A 23,042-nucleotide genomic window follows, 5' to 3' on the forward strand; every position below is an offset into this window, starting at 1 on the left:
ACAAGAGAAATGGCTTTGGCTGTATGAGCCAGCAAGTCACCAAAACAGCCTGTGTACTTGTGTATGTCGTCAGAAACAACGCAGAGAGAGGAGAGGGAGGGAGAGAGAGAGCGCGCGGGGGCTGAGTGATTCAGCTCCAACAAAGAGGGGGAGGGGGGTATTATGTGTGTGTGTGTGTGACACATACTCTCTTTCGTTTTTGAAAGAGTACTTCCAATTTTATTGGAAAGTCAAAACTATCTCAAAGTGTTAGTTTGACACAAGTTTTTACAGCATACAGATGCACACAGTGATTCTATACAATAGCACAGGTGGAGCGATTCAGCATAACAGATCACAAGCCTCAGTTTCACCACAATGGATGGTTAACAGGTGTTAAAGTGTGCATCTGTATTCTGTAAACCTTGTGGCATGCCATAGTAATAAGCTGATAGCAAACTTCAGGCAACATAACTCGTTTTTTTATGATACTACAGGCAACACAACTCTTCGACCAAAGCTACAAAACGGCTTATCTCTGTTTTTTTCACCAAAACCTTATATTCCACCCATCTCAGGGAACTTGGGCACATCTCTGGGTGCGCAATTAAAGGAGACATGGAAGCAAAACAAACAGCTATTTCCAAAAGAATTAATCTCTCCACCAAAACTGTTGTTCCAGGCATCACGTGACAGTGCACAACAAAGGGAGAAACACAGACAGATATTCCCGAAAATTCTCTCCTCCAAAAAAGTTGTTCCAGGCATCTCAGGGAATTTGTGTGATGGTGCACAACAAAATGAGAAACACAGCAGCAACACGGACAACTATTTCCCAGAGAAATAAACTTGCCGCAAAAAATGTCGTTCCAGGCATCTTGAGTAACTAATACGGTTATTTCCAGCAAAAGTCCTCCTGAGTTGTATGTCACAAGAATCCCGCAGCACCCTGCGACTGAGACGTTTCCTGCTCTGGCGTCCTCACTGCACAAACAAATAATTCATTTATCGTAGCTAGGTATTTACAAAAAAAGAGTATGAAACAAAAAAAAAGGCTCTCCCTGGTCCTAATCAGAAATGGAACCTACCTGTACTGAGGTCTGCTGTGGCTGCTGCTGTTGGTGATATGCATATCCAGGATGGCCTGTGTAACCAAGAATGTTAGGATCCTCGGGACAGCAACCATAGCCAGGACCAGAGCTTTGGGGGTGTCCATAGTCCACACCATTCCATTGATCCTGCTCATATTTGTGATTGAAGAGTATGCTTGTCAACAAAAAACTCAAAAGTGATCTGGTCATAAAATAACTAGAAAGTACTCCCTCTGTAAAGAAATATAAGATCGTTTAGATCACTAGATCTTACATTTCTTTACAGAGGGAGTAGAAGGCAAACAACAGACAAAGACTACCTGCTTCTTAGGAGTAGGACGAGCCCAGTTAACTGTTATGATATTATCTCCCAGCTGGCTTCCATTTAGAATTGTCATGGCCTCCACAGCTGATGCCCTGCAAACACATAAAAGTCACAATTCAGTCTATTCCTGGGAAGAACCGCGGTACAGTGGAGAGGGTATGGCAGACAAATTAAAGATTTGCATGATGCATCTGTGTTTTCATATTCCTGCACACACCTATCCTATATGGCTGGAGTTCTCAACCAGAATTTACCATCAGGGACATAGTATTTACCATACTCAACCGTCACCATAAACATCACCAATCTAGCATATTTCAGAATTGTCGAAATTGCAATATAAATAGTTATGGTTATGGTCTCGACAACATAATAGGTACAACAAATAGGTTAAAAGAGGGCCTTGGGCAGTTAACTAACTAGGCTAATATATGACTACTATATGGTATAATTTAACTTGTATTTTTCAGGTAGATCTGCCTATTCCCATGTTCTTTTAGCATATGTAATCACATGGCATTTGTCAAACCATTTATTATGACTAAACCAGATACCTGCTCGAATATGTGACGAAGCCATAGTTCTTCCCCTCTATTACCTTGACAGTAAGCTCTCCAAAAGGACTGAAGGCTTTATCTAGATCCTCATCAGTCACACATGAATCAAGTTGACCAACAAAAAGCTGTAAGCCATGAAAAAATTCTGTGATCAATTGACCATACATGTGACTCCTTTTAAAAGGTAAAACCATGCACTCACTCTGCTATTGTTCTGGTTAGAATCAGAATATGTCCCTTGTGTACGAAAATCTGCAGAAATGGAATGTATTGTTAGAAACTATTGACTCTGACATTAATGAAAATTGTGCGGTGTAGCTGATACAAAAATTACTTGCTGTATTGCGAATTTCGGATCCATCAGTAGATTAGAATTAGCTCAGCACTAGTCAAGAATTAATGCACTAAAATGTTCCAACGTTATAGGATGTATACCCAGCACAATACGTTTCACATCTGTAGATACTGTTAAAGCATGGAATTTTCAAAAAAAACAAAGCACCAAATCCAGCATTAAGATAATCAACAAATGTTCTGCGATAGCCGACAATAGGCCTGATGCGACTGATTCAAAACTCTTGCAAGTGAAACAATGTGTGTATCATGCAACTTGAAATGCATCAGTGCATCCCTCACTGGCAACAATGCGACAGAGCTATATGAACTGGTACCCAGCAATTCATATTGCGATAGAGGCTGGACCAGTCCATGGAAAAAGTAAGAGCATAATACAAGGGCTGGAAGAGGGGAGGCTCCATTCGCACAGCCAAAGTGACACACAAGCCCTACTGGGATAGCATGGCAGCCTGCACCAGGATAATAAATATGCTTACTGGCGAACTAACTTTAATGCCATCACAACATGGATGATTAAGAATTACTGTACTCCATTGAAGCCATGCTGCTAATATTTACTAGTCAGTGATGCAAGAAGAGACCATCTGGGGAATAACATATGCAGGTGTGGAAGCTTTACGAATTGCAACATGCCGAAAACAAACCCGTAAAAAGATATTTGCAATGTTAAGGACACATAGAAAGCCAGAAATCAAACTCACAGTTCGGTAGCTACAAAAACAATAATCGCAAACCATCCAGACCCGGCTCCGCTCCGGCGAGCGGGTGAAGCAGCTGCGCAGGTAGTCCTCGTCCATCCAGGGGAAAAGTTCGCGGATCCGGAGTGACCTCGACTCTGCCTCCTGCCCTCCGGACCCGGCTCCGCTCTCGTCCTCCGCGGCTGGCGCCGCCTGCTCCTGCTGCGACGTCCCGTGGTAGTGGTACGGCGGCGCCATGGCCCAGTTCCGCGGGGGCGGATGCGCCATCGTGCCAGGAAGGGTAGGACCAAACCCTAGCAACCGAGACGATTCTACTGGAATGCGAGAGGAGGAAGAGGGGAAGGAGAAAGCGGACCAAAAGCAAGGACAAGGAGAGGGTTTGCTAAAAGTTGGGGTTTAAGAGCATCTCGAGCCGTTGGCCCCCCAGGAGGGGCTAAAAATCCCCCCGGGGCGCACCGGCGCTAACCTGCGCGTCGGGGGGCGTGATACTCTCCAGTCGCGGCGTCCATGTTATTTTGAAAATTTTAAACACAGCACAAACACGGCGCAAATTCATTGCAAATTTCGACGAGTTCGTTCAAACTTAAACATATTTTACAAAAAAAAGAAAAAACTACTAGGGGCCGCCACTCACCGTCTCCATCGCCGCTCCTCGCCGTTTGCCTCGCCGCTCCCCGCCGCCCGCTGCCCGCCCTCGCAGTTCTACATGCCGAGGAGGCTGTAGAACCGCGTGTAGTCGTCACCGTCCCTGCTGCATCCCTCCCCCGGTTGGCGGGGCGGGTTGGACGGTCCGGGGGCGTCCTCCTCGTCGTCGCTGTCGAGGATGATGACGTCGTGCTCGTCCTCGCGCCCGCGCTTGCGGGCTTCGATATCCTCCAGGGCCCGGCGCTGCCAGACCATCTCGTCGCGGAGGTAGTCGTCCCGCGCCCACTACAGAGCGTCCTCGTCGGAGAAGCCGCGCCGGGCTATCTCCTCGTACTCCGCGGGGAGGCTGGGTTCCGGCTTGGGCTCGACGAGGACGAAGCGGCCGGATAGGGGGTAGAGTCGCCGATGCGGACGTCGGAGGAGCTGCGGGTGCGCGCGCTGACTGGCGTGTCCTGGGGCTCCAGCTTGACAGGGCGGAGGCAGGGAGAGCCCGACGAGCGGACGAACGAGGAGGAGGAGGCGTCGGGCCGCTCCATACGCCTCGGCGTCCAGGAGCTCCCACGGTGGTGTGAGAAGGTCGAGGGAGCGGGGTACTCGAGGCGCGGTGTGTTGCGGCCCTCGATGTACTCGAGGACGGCCTCGAACGTGCGGCCGGATACGCCCCACCACCGGCATCGCCCCTCGGAGTTGAGCCTGCCGGAGGGCACGACGTCGTTCGTCGCCTCGAGCTGCTCGGCGTGTCGACGGCGGAAATAGGGCTCCCAGAGCGGGCTGTCGGGGGTGTACCGCGGGCCTTTCCTCGTCGCCCGCGGCAGGGACGCGCAGATGCGTGCGATCTCCGCACGGCGCGCCGCCCCGGTGGGTGGTAGTGGCACCGGCACGCCGCCAGCGCTGATCCTCCATGACCCGGGCACCCGCGGGGCCGGGTACTCGGCCTCGTAGAGGAGGCGAGCCTCGTCCTCGTGAAGGTGGCGGCGCCCGAAACCATTCGCCGCCGCGCCGTCGCCTGGGAAGCGCTCGGCCATCCTTCTGAGATGGAGACGACGAGAGGAGGAAGAGGGAGAAGTGGGCGCGTCGGCGGTGTAGTGTGTGTGCGTATCTCCGACGCGCTCGTTCTCGGCTTATGTAGGCTGAGGTGTCGTGTTGTAGGCTTGGCCGGCACGTTACGCGTGGCGGGAGGCGTGGCGGGCGAGGGGACGCGCGTCGCCCGGACTTCACTGCGCCGCCAGTAAGGCATCAATGGAGGCTGACCAGCGCGGCAGCGCGCGCAGCTTTGGCATTGATTCGCCGCGCGAAACGAGGCGATGAGGATGACGAAGCGGCGAGAAGAGAGTCGAGTCGCTGACGCGGCTGGCCCACAGCGCTTTCACGCCAAAAAATATTCGCCCGACGCTCCCGAGCGTCCCCCAGCGCGCCGGGTTCGGGTTGGGTCCGCCGACGCCAATTTCGGCCCGAGACGGCGAAAAATGGGCCCCTGAGAGCGCGATTGGGCCGATTTTTTGACGCCAGCGGACGAAAAGTTGCCTGAGGCCCTTGTTGGGGGCGCGGCTGGAGATGCTTTAAGAGGTACACGCATCCCACACTTGATAACTCGTGGAGCTGGTTCACCACTCTGTGAATGCACCGACCAGGGTAATAATACTCCGAATTATTTTCGGCATGTCTACAACGTGTTCGTCCTATCAAGTTTTTTTCTTACCCAAACGGTAGACTGCGAGTGTGCGCAAGCGGCCACGTTGCAGCCATCTGATCCTGCTGACCATCGTGAAATCACGCCACGTGAAAAGAAGCGCAGACACGTGGGTTGGGCGAGGTTGTGGGTTTCGTTGGCTTTTGCTTCGATTTTTGTGACTTGAGCCGCGTCACATTTTCTGGCCATCCCCTTTCTCCTCTATCATCTCGATTTCACCGTCATCATCACCGCGCCATGCTGAAATCTGAGGGATCTGCCAACACACGCCCTCGTTGCGGTGATGCACAAGGGATCTCACTATCCATTCCCCTCCCCTAACGGATCTTGCTATCCCCTCTCCGCCCCCGTCCGCGCACCGGTGATCCATCACTCCAAAATTCGGGAGTGCTGAAGGGAGGGAAGAGTGGTGTTAGTGGTGGTGCGTAGTAGAGGAGGTGATAGAGAGTCGTGCGGCCGAGGGAATCGCCATCGACAAGCGCGGCAGAAGGGGTTGGGTGGCGGTGGTGTTGCTGGAGTTTGGGCGACGGCATGTGCCTCCTCAGTAACAAATTCTAGTGGCGTCACACCCTCATCCGCGTCGCCGCTATAGGCGTCATCACCACGATGACGAATTTTGTCGTCAGTTGGGTGCATCGAGGCCAAGGACGCTCTCAATGATTTCCTCCACTGGTGTAGAACGACGGAGGTAGAGCAGAGGCTCTCGCAGGGGCGCGCTGCTTCGGAGATGGTGATGGCGCTGACAGTGTGCGGGGCTGTAGATTAGCAACAACAATTGACGGAGAATTTGAAAACCAAGGAAGGGAATGTTCATAAGCTTGCTAAGCTACTTACCAGCATAGTCGGCACCCAGGATGACGTTTTTTAAGCTATGCTGAAGTGGTCTTAGTTGTCTAAATTTTTTTTGCCGTGTTTATTTGCACTAGTGGCAAACTTTGATGTCCGATATATGTAATCGGTTGGTTTGTTGTTGCGTTTATTTCCTGGTGTGGAGTGCCTTTTTATGGTCAATTATTGTAGGTTGCTTTTAGTGGTCTGCTATTGGACCAAACATGCCATCGGTCTTTAGCTGACCAAAATAACCATGTGCCACAAAACGGGACAAAAGAACCTCAGACCATAAAAATGGGCCAAAAGATAATATGGGCCGCAAATGCCTGAAAGCACGCATGATATGAATGGGCACAAACACATACTGAGTTGTTGTTAATGGACCAAAATACATCACAGGCTGGAAAATGGCTCATGGACATGGCAAGTCGTTAATGGGTCGAAAGTCATCAAGGACCTGAGATGACCCAAAGACATCACATTCGTTAACGGGCCAAAAGACCACACTAGCTGGAAATTGCCCAAAAGCCATGATGGATTGTTAATGGGCCGAAATATATCAACAACCAAAAGACATCAATAGATCAAAGAGACCACATGTCATTAACAGGTCGAAAGAGTCGTCCGCAGAGCTGTTAATGGCCGAAAGGCACCACATGTTCTAGATGTGCCAGAAGTGCCACGCGTCATTAATGGTCTGAGACACACAATGGGCCTCATATAGGGTCAAAAGATGTCACGGGCCACACGTGGGCCTAAAGTATCAATGGGCTGGAACCATGTCGCACGACCCACGTGTTGGTAATGGGCTAAATTCACACAGGTCCTCATGGACTGTGGACTTGGGCCGTAAATGAGCTATATGCAAGCATGTTGTTGAAGGACCTTCCATGGGCCAGATCTACTAATTTTTGACTTAGGATCGTGGGTTTAACCTGGCTTTTGACTTATCTGGCATTTTTGGCTAAACGGGCCTATAATTGCCACATGCCTTTATTACAAAAAAGGGTTTACCCCCGCTTTATATTATAAAACATGACCGCCAAGCATTCAACAAGATAAGAGTACATGATAGAGTACAAAAAGCAAATAAATGAGGTCTGGCTGGGGGCACAGCCAAACAAGCCCCAACTATAAAGAAAATAACACTAGTCAGGCTCCGGTGGTGGGGGTGGTGATGGCGGAGACATCGTGGCAGCCAAAGAACGAAGACCGGCGACGATGGAGTCAATGGAGCCACAATCACGCCGCTTGCTAAGCGGTCTCCAGAGCTGTAAAAATTCACACATTTTAAAGATGCGTCAGTGACATGACAAGGGATGACGTGCTCGATCATTAGTTTATTACGACAATTCCAGAGGGTCCACGCCAAGGTGCCCACTACGACCCAAAGGGCTGACCTACTAATCGATGGGAAATCTAGGACATCCCTAAATAGGTCAGGGAGGTTATCATGGCACCATGTCCCACCCACGATGTCCCGGAAGAAACTCCATAGGAATCGTGCTGCCGGGCATCGAAAGAAGATGTGGTTGGAGTCTTCCGGGATGCCACAAAGGGGGCAGAGGCCATCACCTAGGCCATTCCACTTCTGGACCTTCATGCCTGAGGGCAGGCGGCCACAAACCCATTGCCACATGAATATACGTATCTTAAGTGGCAACTTGATTTCCCAAAGAACCGTAAGTTCATTGGGACCCGGAGAAGGCAAATAGCCCAGTATAGGGACTTAGTCGAGAATGTTCCACTCGACTCAAGGTGCCAGGCCACAGAGTCTGGTTTGAGCTAGGGAGTGTGTAGAGCCACGCATTCCAAAAGCTCTTCCCATTATGCTCGCTCAAGATCCCCAAAGGTGCGATGAAAGGAGATGGTGACAATGTCATGAAGGGTGGCTCCCGCTGTCATCTATGGGTGGGAGCAAATCGAGAATAAGGCCTAGAACCTTTTCGCGAGTGGTCTAGTTCCCGACCATCTATCCAGCCAGAACAATGTGTTAGAGCCCGAGACCATAGCAAACGACGTGCCGATCTGGAGAACCGATAGCAATTGAATAATTGACTGCAAGAACTGGGACCCCCAACCTGGGGGGCAAAGGCGAGGGGTTGTCCGCGTAGGTACTTTGCATGGATAATACCCAACCACAGCCAACCGGCACCGGTCTCAATGCGCCGCAGCCACTTGGCGAGGAGAGCGATATTCATACGCTTCGAGGAGATCACACCAAGGCCATCTTGGTCCTTGGGTTTGCAGATCCTAGACCACTTTGACCATGTGATCACATGTCTTTATTTAATAGGCACATGTGGTCCATTGGACGTGCGAAATTGCTTCCTCTGAACTAGGAAGGTGTTGGCCCCCCAAGTGTAAGGGTATGTATCAAGCAGCAATTCCCTTAAGTGGGCGACCCTCAGGTTTATCGAACCAATAGAGTTGCACGACAACCAATTATTAGTACATGCACACATAAATACAAAAAACCCTTGACCCCCAACAAAACTAGCGAGGTTGTCAGTCTCACTAGTTACAAGGATTAAATGCATGAGTGTATGAAAGATTTGGTTGTAGCAAGAAAGTAAAACAAGGAATTGTAAGAAAGCGTTTGATCGAGACTGGAAGAAATGGGAGGAAAAATGGACCGGGATCCATAGGTTCACTAGTAGTTTCTTTTCAAATGATAGCATGGTGTGGTGAACAAATTACAATTGTGTATCAATTAAATTACAAATTTTATAACTATGACTATCCACGGCATAGTCAACATATGATCATCACGTCCAAACATCTATACACCATTATTGTTAAGGCATGTCTCTCTCTATGTAGTTTTGGTGATTGATGACAACGCTTTTGTGGACTAATCATGTGCATTGAGTATTTTAGAGATTCTTCCTTTGACATGAGACGATTCCTTCCCCTTGGAGTTTTAAGCGAAGACGGTGTAGCTCTTTCGTTTCAGTTTTGCTGGACTTGTTTCGTAGGAGTCACCGTACTATCAAGAGGGGGTCCGCATTGGTAAGGCTAGGGTGGAATCAACACGTACACATCCCCTTTGCACCCATAGAGCCTTCCCGCTTCTTTGAAGGATTCCTCCTTGCTTCCTGAGAAATCTGGTCCCAGAGGTAGTACCTCGGACCCCAGCGATAGTACCACCCGAGAGCCATAGGTGGCAGTACCGCTACGCAGCGGTAGTACCACCTGGGGGCTCTCAGCCATAGTGTCGTTGCTGTTCTGAGCTCCTACCGCCTCGACTCGAGGGTGTTGCCTCTCGTGTCGGGTTTTGCGGCACTGAAAGCGGCAGTAGAGGCGGTCGCTGCAAAAAAAATACACTTCCGTGATGATACGTGTTTGTCACAGTAGGTCACATTTTCTGTCATGCATGTACATACATGACGATTTTATGATAGAATCAAGATAGTCATACCTCTGTTGTCGTAGAAGTGCTCCATGACATTACCAAAATTATCATCATGGAATTGTCCACTTCCATGACGATAAATCGCGCGTCACAGAAGTGCTTTCGTCAAGGGTCACCGACACGTGGCATCCACCGTAACGGAACGCCGTTAAGCTATCGGGTCCAGTTTTGGATCCGATAACCCGTTAACAGCCGGGACCAATGGGAAATTTCCACGTGTAAAATCTAATTGGCCGGAGGGAACACGTGTCAGCTCGTCAGTGGGCCAGATGTCGCTCGTCCATTGGAGGAGACATGCCTATGATACGTCGACACGTGGTTGGGTCCAACAGAGGCCCATATAGGTTAAAAAGGCCGGCCCAGTCAAAGGCACGTAGTACTTACTCAGGTACTAGTGGGCCAGCCCAATAACGGCCTGCTTAATAAAGGCCCATTTACGGCCCGAAGCTAGATCTGGCCCGTTAATTGTTCACCGAATATTTGGGCCCATTTACAGCCCGAAGCCAGATCTAGCCCATTAATTGTTCGCCGAATATTTGGGCCCAATTATAGCCCAGTGACTTTCGGCCTGTTAGAGGCCCGATGTAGATATGGGCCCATTTCAGCTCGGTGTTACTTTCGGCCTGGGAATGGCCCGTGCTGCCCATGGGCCATATATGGTCCGACGGGACATCGGGCCCACTAACGGCCCATGATAAAGGTGGCAACAATTAAGCCCAACATGACTTTGGGCCTGTTAAAGGCCTGTCGCATAATTCGGCCCGTTGATACCTGTACTAAGCTTTCGGCCTCTTAAAGGCCCATGATATCAGTGGGCCAACTAAGGCCCGAGATATGTTTCAGCCTGGTAACGACCCGTGATATAACTGGGCCCAAAAAGGCTCGGTCTACATTTCAGCCCGCTGAAGGCCCATCGACGACTAATGAAAATTGAGGCCCAACATGCATTTCGGCCTGCTAAAGGCCCATGTTTTCATCTGGGCCATAACATGCCAATACAATATTCAGCCTGTTAATGGGCCAATGCTACCTGGGCCAAACTAAGTGTTGGGTCCACAAAAGGCCCAACTAAAATATAGGTCGGTGTAAGTTGTGGGCTTGGCGCAAAGTGTGAAGGCCGCAATCATTCAAGCCCAAGAAAGATGCAGGCCTGCCCAATTGTGGCCCGCTAAAAACCAGGCCCTTTAGAGGTGAATGTTTCAGCCCGGTCGACTACAACAGTTTTTTTTTCAGATAGCGAATGATGGCAGTAACTAGTAGGAATTAAGAACAAACCTACTCTATACAATAAAGAAATTATGGCATAGTAACTAAAAATAAACCTACACTATACAATAAAGGATTTATGGTATGTTACATCCATTGGGCATCGAAGTTCACCACTAGTGATCATAAAGCGCAATGAAGATGCAGATTACAAAAACTGGGCACCATTGCAGCGTAACAAAATAATACTGAACTGAGACCACTTCCAAGACAGTTCAAGAAAGGTTAGCCTTGCACGGGAACTACTGCGCAAGCTGCTGAGCAAGGCTGTGAGACCGGCCTAGCATGTCGGTCATAGCTTCCAGGTGTAGTTGTTTAGCGATGAGGTTCTTATTGATGTTCTCCGCAATCTTTCTTAGAGATAGGACTTCAAGTCGAAGTTGAGTTGCAGAATGCCTTTCTGCTAGAACTTGGGACTGAGAAGTCGAACTGATTCAGACAACAAATTTTGTGAGCTTGTCTGACTAGTAGTCTCAAGTAACTTAAACACTGCATCAAGACAAGACTTTGAGGTTGTCTCGCTATCTTCAAGATGTTTTGCCTTCTTTGCTGCAATATATGTTGGGTTTGTCTCAGAGCCTTCAGCAGACTTGTGCATGCCATCAGGCATATGACCCTGAAACAAAACAGAGAGATGACAGGTTTTGCACATGTATAAACAAAGATGATAACTATCATGTCAATTCCATCCAATTTCAAATTAGAAAACAAAGAGTAAGTTCAAAATATCAATAGCATAATTTGGCATTGTTCATAATGCGGGGAGCTTCACCACACTGCTGGATTACCATGTCAACATAACAAAGCATAGATGAAGGGCAAAGAAAATCATTGTATCTATTTTGGTAAATGTGCATGGCATGTTGTTCATATCATCAGCCACATCAGTAAGATAAAACAGGAGATGACAAGGTGCAAACGTGGGCTGCTTCACCACACACTAGATTATAGATCCACAAAAACAAGCATACATATAGGGAGTATTGAGTAATGTGCATGGTATGAATAAGGAATTTGGTTTTACAAGTAAAATTTAGAACTTACGCTTCTTGCGAACATGCATTTGGGTAGAAACAGCAAACTAAACAGCAGTAAATGATAGGGAGTATGAGCAAATTAAACAGCAGTTGAGGATAAAGGCTTTAGAAGGAATGACTTACATTAACAGTTAACACCGGCTTTATAATGCCCTTCTCCATGTCAAGGGAAGGATAACTCAAGAATTTCAGCAGAGAATCTTCTTCATAAGCATTGCATGTGACATGGAAGGATAACTCAAGAATTTCAGCAGAGAATCTTCTTCATAAGCATTGCATGTACTCTACATTTTGTAGAGAGTAATTATAGATATGATAATACTGGAAGGGATAGAGGATAATGAAGATAAGATGCAGATTGATGCTACATAATGAACTACCAATCCCTGGAAGTACAAGCCTTATAGGACAAAATGTACTGACAAGAGCAATGGGCTACACTTCTGCACTGGCATTGTCTGTGTATTCTACTTTTTGGTAAGATTAAATATAGATCTGACCTTTTTTAGTAAATGGTGGGCGAGGGAGATAAGATGCAGAATGCTACACGATGAACCAATCCCTCTTCCCATAATACAAGAGTGTTTTGGACACTGGTGTACTGTACAAAACGTTCTTATATTATAGGATGGAGGGAGTAGCTGTTAATGTAAGTATAGTGATAGACGACGTTCAGTCCTTACAAGAGGACTGTAGAGCTAAACCTCTTCAAAAGCATTGGGTTGATTCTAAATTTATTTAAGAGTCCATACGGATCTTATAATGTCCACCAAATGGACGATAACGAGGCTAACATGTGCAGTGATGCTACATAATCAAACAGCTATGAAAGTAAGTGTGGTCATACAAGGTAAGAGGTACTCACAAGAGCAATGCAGTGTGCAGTATAGTTGTGAGATTCTGTGGTCCCTTGAGAATGAATGTTCTTCTACTAACAGTTTTCGTACAAGTGATATGTTAAGGCAAATGCAGAAATGTAGTTCAAATTCTGATGTGACATCATAGACAGTACCTTACGCTGCAGCCGAGACCAATGTGTAACAATATTATTCCACTCACCATCGGATAAAATGTAGAAGCGGAGACTTTCCAGAAATTTTGTTTAGAGGCTTGCCATCGAAGTGCGCTTGCCTCAGGTAGGAATGATACTTTATCAACGAGTGCTTGGAAAGTGCAACCAACCCTTGCTCGTCTTCACAATCCAGTTTGGTCCAGGCCTATTTAAAAGAATGAAATCTTGTGTCTTCTGTCAACAGAAACATATGCAGTAATGACCATGAATAACATTAGTGCATTACTTACGCGTAAGTTGCGGAGGAAGACTGGAAATTGTTCTGTGTCTGTGGTATAATCTTTCCATGAAGGAAAGATGCGCACAAAGTTCGTGACAACAATATAAGCTTCATCTTCTAAACAGGGAAGAAATGGAACAGGGGTCCTATTTGCTGCAATTGGGTCTTTCTCTGGTTCGAAAAGGGATTTGGCAACTGGATTTGGTGTACTCTTTGCTAGAATGGGGGTTTTGCATCGTAGAGCTGGTGCTATGTCAACTGGCATAATCATATTGTTTGCTGCAGTTGGGGTCTGCTGAGTTGGGGCATCAGAAATGACCATTGTAGTAGGGCTAGAGTCTTCTAGAGTTGGGGTGTTTTGTGGGTCAGGTGATATTGCAACTACACCTAATGGGCTATTTGATTTATCAGGTGCCACTACCTTTTCCAAATACTTTGCTTGTGCTCCTCCGTGATCAGCGATCGCCCTCTTCCTTTTGAATGGTGATACACAAGAACATCATTTGAATAGATAAATATGGTATGATGACAGATGGAATATGTACTGAAAATGGATAGGCAGAACGTATTCACATACACGATGTGTAAACTAAGCTAATGGAAGTTTAACAAAGTAGAAGCAATGCAAAGCATTAGTTGCAAGAGATGTGCAACCAATATAACCTTGGAAAGTTAGAGCAAGCACCTTGATGGGTGAATAAGACAGGGCATCTTCCTCTGACTCCTCCACTAGGGAGCTACATTGACTTAGGTCTCCCTCTAGCTCAGAATCACTGTTAGGATCATATTCTGAGCATGAATCTGTAGGTGGAGAGCGTTTGCATTGCATTGCATCCAGACTTGATTTCAGTCCCTTAATGCCAAGTTTGACAACCATGGTATTGTTCTGCTTTATTCTTTTCATGCGCACAAGCTCATAATCATTATGATGCTGTTCAGAATATGAGATTCATGAAAACATAAAAAGTAGTCAGATTATCTATGAAATGCATTGCGGATTCAACTCGAAGAGCGTCTCCCTATAAACCCCTGCATATGCAAAGTTCAACCCCCAACAGTGCTGACCAGACCACACACAGAAATACAAACCCCTTATGTCTCTATAACAGGCAGACACACATTTCAAAACTGAAGTAGGAACATTACAATCATATGAAATTCATATTTGAACAAATAAACTAACGAATTATGAGTATCATAATGTTTAGCTTCAAGGGTGGAGTGTTGGTAGTGCGACACAAAGCAAGTACGCAGATTGTATTCCATGTAAAAGATCGAAGCCTATGTAAAAGCTGGAAATGACACTTTTTTCTATACAATGCAGTGTTCGTTGCCTACACATGATGGAAGAGATCACATAGAGAAATACTATTTACTCATGTCTACAGTTCCAGTATTTAGAAACAGGGTGGTCCACCCCAAAAGAATATTGACAACAAATATGACAAGGCAAGCATAGATGTAGTGAATCAATCATTTACTTGTGAGCTTACTAGGACAAGTATGCAGAATTGTAACTGCAGTAAGAGACCGTCCAAAATCTGAATCAAGAAGTTTGTCTAGCACTTATTGTTTGCAACAAATCGACGTGAATAATTGGATATTATATCGAATGAGTAAGAAAGACAAGTAAAATTGTCAACAAACCTGGCTTGCAGTAGTAATTTGGGTCAATGTCACTACGACCAACAATCCAAAATGGCTAGTGTCTGTTCCTAGGGCTGGAATTCTGAAAACCCTGTGAACTTTACAGGTACTAAAGATTACCGAAATACATCTGAACCATTAAGTGTAGGTAGCACTAAGCACACAACAAACCCTAATGACAGTCCTGCCTAATGAGTAATGAATCAATTAGAAAATGGGTGATGAGGAGTGGTTGCTGAGTGTTGAGGACGTATCTCAGGATAAATCGGGTTAGCTTAGTGGGTGCTGCACGCCTGAGCCCTGAACGGACTGGGAAGGTAGGCACGGCCTCGCGCCCGGGCAGCGGTGCCGCTGTTGGGCGAGAGGCTCCTGACCTCCTGTTAGTCCGGCGTATCCTCTTAGAGTCATGTCGTCTGGGGACGGCAAGTCACCAGCGAGGCATGCGGCTGGGGGCGAGTAGAGATCGGAAGCGTGCAGCAGAACAGAGGGGAATCGGGGCCTGGGATGACCCAAAATCCCAGGGTGGGCTGGCCCACCGTGGGCACCCTGTAGAGATAGACACCCGAGCGGCAAACATGCATTTTCGAAACTAATTTAGGAACATTTAGCTGAGCAATTAAATGACTCTGTTTTAATAATATCAGATTCATATTTGAACAACTAAGCTTGTTTAACTTGATGGGTGGAGCAGTGCTATTATGACACGAAGCACGTATTATGATAGTATAGTGATCATAAAAGGGGAAACTCTAAGCATATGTTTTTAGCAAAAGAGGGTTTTCCCTCTGATTTCTATTAAAGAAACCACCACGGAACCAACATGATCAATTAAACCCTAAGCATGATAAATTAAACCGTATTAGGACTGTGCCATGGCAGATTTGAAGCTGCAAATCGGAGAAATGATATTTAGCATCCATTATTTGCTTCGAACTAAGAAATAAATTCTAAGAGCTGAAAAGAAAGTAGAGTAACCAAGTTAAGATCTATTTTCTGGTTGAGATCAAAAAGTTGAGGAGATATGAAGTACCACCTCTCTTGCGGCGCCGTGTAGGCATCGGGGTGCAATGGCTGTCGGTGGCGTTGAAGCAGATCTGCGATGGTAGACGGGTGCATCGGGGGATAAATCCTGTTGTGGTGGAAGAGAAGGTTGTGTGAGCGGCCCCGACAAAGAGGATGACGACACTGATGAAGCGAGAGGACGCGATGCAAGGCTCTTGGTCCGTCGCCGTGGATGAGAAACGTCCATCTCTAGCAGTGGACGACGCGGTCTTGGTAGGCGCTTCGGCATGGTGGAGGACGGTGGCGATGGATGTGGTGGAGGACGGCGGCGATGGATGGGGTGGAGGACGGCGGCGATGGATGGGGTGGCGGACGGAGGCTGGTGTGGGGATGGTGTTCTAGCGCGGACAGTGTATGAATGGGAAAATGGAGGGAAAGGTATGGGGAACCATGTTTTTGGGACGTGCCTGTCTGAAATATGGGAAAGTTACGAACTTAACCCCCGTTTAAAATTTGGACGTCTCGTCGGTTGGGGATACAACGGTGATCTCGCATCTCGCCAATATTTGCCCAGAGCGATTTCGGGCGAGGAGAGGGTGGTTGGCGCCCATGGTTGGCGCCCATGGTGTATGAACGAAGCTAACAGATAGGGCGGCTGTGTCACGTCTGAGTGAAGTTACAAACCTGCCCCTATTGAAAATGTTTGCCTACATCGAGTTCGGCCGAGTCAAGTTTGTTTTGCCGCCCACCATGTATGAATGGGGAAATGGAGGGAGAAGCAGAGGTCTTTTGGACGAGCTTGAATCAAATGTGTTTTGCCGCCCATGTTTGGCGCCCACTGTGTCGGAATGGGCTCAAAGGCGGTCGTGTCACGTCTAATTGAAGTTACTAACCTACCCCTATTTAGAGCAGTGGAAATTGGGCCGATGGATTGTTCGTGTAATGGGTAGACAGTAATTTCCATCTCCCAAACACTTGGCTTCGGGCAGCCGAGGTGGGGGTGAACATTCTGCCACTTCTTTCGAATTTTGGGACAATAAGCATCCATGTTTACCCTGGCACCTAAGTTCAAATCCATTTTGTATTCCTATACGGATCTTTATAAATCATTCTATGTGTTTTTATATATCTTTAAAAGGAAGACAAAGATGTATTCCACTGTCATATATGAATATGGTTTACAAATGCCGATACTCAAATTCAGAAGCTAGAATCCAGTTTAAGGTGAATTCGAATATTTGGAACACTTCATGTTCAACTCAAATGTCACACGCAACATAATGTGTACTCCCATTTAGATACGTACACAAGCGATGTATCAAGATTCAAATACTGAGTCAATCAACCAAGAATGTATAGAACTAACAGACATATAAACACTTATAGAGTATATGGATCAATAATATCAACTAACATACATAAGCTAGGCCGCTGTACTTTTTTTTGCTACAACAACATCCATTTTTTAGCCAAGCTACTACAGCATCTTGGCCCTTTCCGATGCGTGCCACTTATGGTCCATCTATACTACTATTATTACTGAATGCACATTCAGCCTGATTGGCATATTTGTAGGTCTGGCACAACAATCAAAATGAAATGTCTCCAAGTCTTATCAATTAATACAGACTTGTGCTCAAATAAAATTACAAACCAAAAAACAAAAAAAACAAAAAACAATTATTACATGATCCCTAAAACAAATGGTTTGATTGATTACATGAACAAACAACACAAAGGTTATTCAATGATGGAAAGAACATTTCGCCTATGATTTACTAAGTGGGAATTTAATTTCCTTTTTTCCTTCAGGACCTTAACAATGTGGTCAGTCTCAGCTTGCTTCGTTTTGAAATCCACCAAATATTTAATGGTTGTCTTGAGTACTACTTGTGATTGTGTTGTTTGCTTCCTCAACATGTCAACTTCATCTCTAAGTGTAGAAGCAGAATCTCTTTCTACCACTAGTTTAGCCTCTAGAGCATCAGCAGTTGGCAATTCATAATGCACGATTGGGCCGGTGCCACTGCTGTGGGATGATACAACGTCCATGGGGACCTCGCTCCTTGATCTTGGGCTAACCTGTTTTGCCATTAAAGTTCCGATTGTATTCAGAAAAGTTGAAGTTAGCAAAACATCTCAACTGGGAGTTATAACAGCAAACCAGTTAAACAAGCAAGGAATTAAATAGTTTCAGTTAGATGCTGAAAAGTAGTTATTAACATCATTGTAACCCGTTGTTGCAGTAGCAAAGCAGTTAAACAAACAAGTAGCTATTTAAGTTCAGGCAAACAGGTAATTCTTAACAGTAAGTATCAAACACATAGATAGGCGCAGTCTATAACAGGATTAACAAGCTATGGCATTATGTAATCAGTAGCAAACTAAATTAAGCCAAGCAACGTAATTGGACAATTTTTCAATAAGTGGCTAACTAAAATTTCGAGAAGCAGGTAACTGAACTTACGCTAGCTCTTTGTACAGACACACTGCAACTTCTTTTTCGCTTACAAGGTTGTACGAAGGAGTCCATGGCATCAATTGCTTGGATACGTAGTCCCAATACTTCTTTCTTCCCACACTGCATTGGTAAGTCGAATGGTTAATCTGGTAAGATGGTGTGTCCTTGATATGTTATATGAGGACGTGTAGTCAGACTAGTTGTAGCCACACACATCACACTAGCTTTTACTGTATATTTCATGCGATTACTTTTGGCATATCGAGATCTAAGCAATCTACAATAGGATGAAAAGACTGGCATCCTTCACATTATTGGCGAACTCAGTTCATAGAAACAAGCAATTCAACCATTCTGTGGGTAAATCAAAAGCACAACTCGAATATTTTTCACTACCCCAATCATACACGCAAAAAGGGCAACACCATCATAGGGGCTGGTATGGGCGGCCGCCTCGGGTGGCTAGAAAGTGTGCACCTAGTTTGAGTCATCCAGGTTGGCCCAGGATAGTTTTGTTCGCACGAGCAGGCAATGTAAAAAATGATGAAAAATGTTTCAATTTGGATGGGTAATAACGTAAGTGCAAGGCAGGCCCTACAGCAGGCTTGCAGCCCAAACGAGCGCCTCCCATATCGATCGACAGCAGGAAAAATCCCAATTCATTTGCTCCAGCCTACAGTCTAGTTTGCTCCTAACCTAGCCGCCGCTGGACAGACTGACACAACACTTCCTCGCGCCCTCGTTGGAGGGCGGTCATCGGGCTTCAAGCAAACGGAAGGACAAGAAGATGAAGATCCAACCCTGGGTGTAGCCTGCGTGGGCGGCAGCGGCGGCAGCATGGGCATGGTATCGAGCTTGCGCAAACAGACAGTCGCAGCTTGCAAGAGTAGCATGCGCAACGAGCAAGTATATCACATCCCTGATTATATCTAATTCAACTCTTCAATTTCTGGCCAATAGTTAAACCTGATGGTGTTGTAAAACTGCTTGTATGTAGGGAATCTATGAGAAAATCAAACCATTTTCTACTTATTTTATAACTCCCCCAATCAATACTGAACTGACTGAATCTGATGTATCTAATCAAGTTTCCGGTGCAAACGTACAAGCTCATGTTGTTCTTGAGCCTGAAGTGTCTAATGAACAGACTGCTAATGAAGGATTTGATGCAAACATTTTACATGCTCCTGGTGATGAACATATAGTGTCTAATGAGGGATCTAATGCAAGCATTCTGCAAGCTCCCATTGAAGGATTTAGTGTCTAATGATGATCTGCTATGTTGAGAGGACATAGAGATTTGCAGACATTGGTGACAAGCACATTATAGTGCATTTTCATGGCTTGAGGAAACGCCGAGGCCATCTACCAGAAAGTCCCCGTATCATGACAATGTAGCATAAATAATTTTTTAATCTGTTGTTTGAAACTATTGGCATACTTGTGCGGGATAGATATATTGATATCCGGTTTGCGCACTGGTTATAGGTGCAATTACACTTCGATATTTTCAGCCAGAGAACGGATAATTCAAGCAGGTACAAACCATGTTTGTAGTCCTTGTACACCATGTTGCATTTTGTGTTTTTTGGTGCTTGCATCATTTAATGTTTATAATATGAACTACTTTGGATCATTAGCTGGTTTTCAAAGTGCATGTAGCTTCACATTTCTCAAGTTATGTTGATTTCCGGAGTGCAAGTGCCTTCGTATTTTTTAAGGTAAATGTTCACCCCTGGTAACTTGAATTCATGGATCCGCCACTGCACACAAATCATACACGAATGCCAGTACGAATTAAATGAAATGCAGGGACTTACGCTAGCTCGTTGTATAGGCTCACTGCAGCTCTGCTTGCGCTTGGGATGTTCCATCTACAAGTCCATGTTACCACTTGCTTGGATGTGCAGGCCTTGTGCTCCTTGCATCCCACTCTGCATTTTTGACACGGCTAATGGTTGATCAAATAAGAGGAATCGACCTTGCTGTTGTACCGGAGGACAGATACTTACAAGGTTATATGGGTGTGCAGGTTGTGTACCAGATCCCGTAGCACCATCATGCTTCGCTAAAAAATGGTTTTGCTTGTTTTAGATGATATCTCCAGAAGAAATAAGAGTTAAAGTCAGAGTTGCATAGGCGAGTAAGCTAAGAGAGTAGTCAAAGGATATACAAACATCGTCGGAACAGTGCACACGGGAGTGATGTGTGGATACCTAGTTCGGGCCGGCGTTTGGGCGTGCTCGCCTAGCTAGAGTGCGGGTCACTTTAGAGCCGTTGAGGGTGATGCACTAGCGTTGGCTGGCCGCGCTCGGATGCAGATCTTGAGTGGCAGCGGAGCGCTACGATGCGGTGGACGAGACCGTTGGTGAAGCCCCAACGGCCTCGGGGGGCGGAGGTGCGATGATGTGCTCGGTGAAGTAGCCCCGGTGAGCTGGGAGACGGCGTCGGTTGATACGTATCCAACGTATCTACTTTTCCAAACACTTTTGCCCTTGTTTTGGACTCTAACTTGCATGATTTGAATGAAACTAACCCGTACTGACGATGTTTTCAGCAGAACTGCCATGATGTTGTTTTATATGTAGAAAAGAAAAGTTCTCGGAATGTCCTGGAAATCCATGGAGGCACCTTTTGTAATTAATAAGAATTTTTGGCGAAAGAATTAATGCCAGGGGGGCCACAGCCTATCCACGAGACAGGGGGCACGCCCCCCTAGGGCACGGCCTCCTATCTCATGGGCCCCCTGGACCTCCACCGACGTCAACTCCAACTCCATATATTCCGTCTCGGGGAGAAAAAAACCAGAGAGAAAGTTTCATCGCGTTTTACGACATGGAGTCGCCGCCAAGCCTTAATCTCTCTAGGGAGGGTTGATCGAGGGTCCGTTCGGGGCTCCGGAGAGGGGGATTCGTCGCTGTCGTCATCATCAACCATCCTCCATCACCAATTTCATGATGCTCACTGCCGTGCGTGAGTAATTCCATCGTAGGCTTGCTGGACGGTGATGGGTTGGATGATATTTACCATGTAATCAAGTTAGTTTTGTTAGGGTTTGATCCCTAGTATCCACTATGTTCTGAGATTGATGTTGCTATGACTTTGCTATGCTTAATGCTTGTCACTAGGGCCCGAGTGCCATGATTTCAGATCTGAACCTATTATGTTTTCATGAATATATGTGTGTTCTTGATCCTATCTTGCAAGTCTATAGTCACCTATTATGTGTTATGATCCGACAACCCCGAAGTGACAATAATCGGGATACTTCTCGGTGATGACCGTAGTTTGAGGAGTTCATGTATTCACTATGTGTTAATGCTTTGGTCCGGTTCTCTATTAAAAGGAGGCCTTAATATCCCTTAGTTTCCGCTAGGACCCCGTTGCCACGGGAGGGTAGGACAAAAGACGTCATACAAGTTCTTTTCCATAAGCACGTATGACTATTTACAGAATACATGCCTACATTACATTGATGAATTGGAGCTAGTTCTATATCACCCTATGTTATAACTATTGCATGAGGAATCGCATCCGGCATAATTATCCGTCACTGATCCATTGCCTACGAGATTTTCATATATTGTTCTTTGCTTATTTACTTTTCCGTTGCTACTGTTACAACTACTACAAAAACCCCAAAACATTTATCTTTACTGTTGCTACCGTTACCTTTATTATCATACCACCTTTGCTACTAAACACTTTGCCGCAGATACTAAGTTATCCAGGTGTGGTTGAATTGACAACTCAACTGCTAATACTCAAGAATATTCTTTGGCTCCCCTTGTATCGAATCAATAAATTTGGGTTGTACTTCACCCTCGAAAGCTATTGCGATCCCCTACACTTGTGGGTTATCAAGACTAATTTCTGGCACCGTTGCTGGGGAGCATAACTCTATTCTCTGAGTCACTTTGGATTTATACCTGTTGATCACTATGAAGAACTTGAAAGACGCTAAGACCAAGATTTTGCCCTCAACTACGAGGGGGGGGGGTAAGGAACTGTCATCTAGCTCTGCACTAGATTCTCCTTCCGTTATTAGTAGGCTTGCGACACCTAAACCTGCTACTGCTATGAATTCTGATATGTCGCATGTTATTGATGATGCCACTTCTGCTATGCATGATGAAACTACTTCTGTGCGTGATACTACTTTGCCATTAGGTGAATTTCTAGATGAACAACTTGCTAGAGTTAGGGGGGATGAAAATATTGAAGAACCTATTATTGATGATAGTGATGATGAACATTCCCCCAATGATTATGTATTACATGTTGTTCCTAAGGGTTATGTTATGAATGAAGCAGTTGCTATGGAAATTCTTGCTTGCAATGATAGAAATGATCTTAAGAAATTATTAGCTAAATGGAAGTAGCAGTCTCTTAATGCTAGAATGAAACCCGATCCTGCTTTTGCTACTTCACCTATCTGTGTTACTGATAAGGATTATGAATTCTCTATTGATCATGATATTATTACTTTAGTTGAATCTGATCCTTTTTATGGCCTTGAATCTGAAACTGTTGTGGCACATCTTACCAAGTTGAATGATATAGCCACCCTATTTACTCATGATGAGAAGTCTCGCTATTTATACATCCTTAAGATATTTCCGTTCTCATTAAAGGGTGATGCTCAGACTTGGTATAATTCTCTTGCTCCTGGTTGTGTGCATAGTCCCCAGCATATGATTTATTACTTCTCTGCTAAATATTTCCCTGCTCATAAGAAACAAGCTGCCT

At 45.9% G+C, this 23,042-nt stretch overlaps 1 protein-coding gene across 1 annotated transcript; it reads right to left on the reverse strand.

Moving 5' to 3' along the window:
- Nucleotides 1-439: 439 nt before the first annotated feature.
- On the reverse strand, nucleotides 440-3,274 carry LOC123039236 (RNA-binding protein L). The gene is made up of 8 exons (XM_044462485.1): nucleotides 3,025-3,274; nucleotides 2,388-2,417; nucleotides 2,287-2,289; nucleotides 2,155-2,204; nucleotides 1,950-2,077; nucleotides 1,391-1,487; nucleotides 1,068-1,217; nucleotides 440-963 (listed from the first exon to the last, which is right to left on the reverse strand). The coding sequence occupies exons 1-8, from the start codon at nucleotides 3,272-3,274 to the stop codon at nucleotides 961-963; spliced, it is 711 nt and encodes a 236-aa protein (XP_044318420.1). The 3' UTR covers nucleotides 440-960.
- Nucleotides 3,275-23,042: the final 19,768 nt, after the last annotated feature.

This window comes from Triticum aestivum, chromosome 2B (genome assembly GCF_018294505.1).
Source record: "Triticum aestivum cultivar Chinese Spring chromosome 2B, IWGSC CS RefSeq v2.1, whole genome shotgun sequence".
Taxonomy (NCBI): domain Eukaryota; kingdom Viridiplantae; phylum Streptophyta; class Magnoliopsida; order Poales; family Poaceae; genus Triticum; species Triticum aestivum.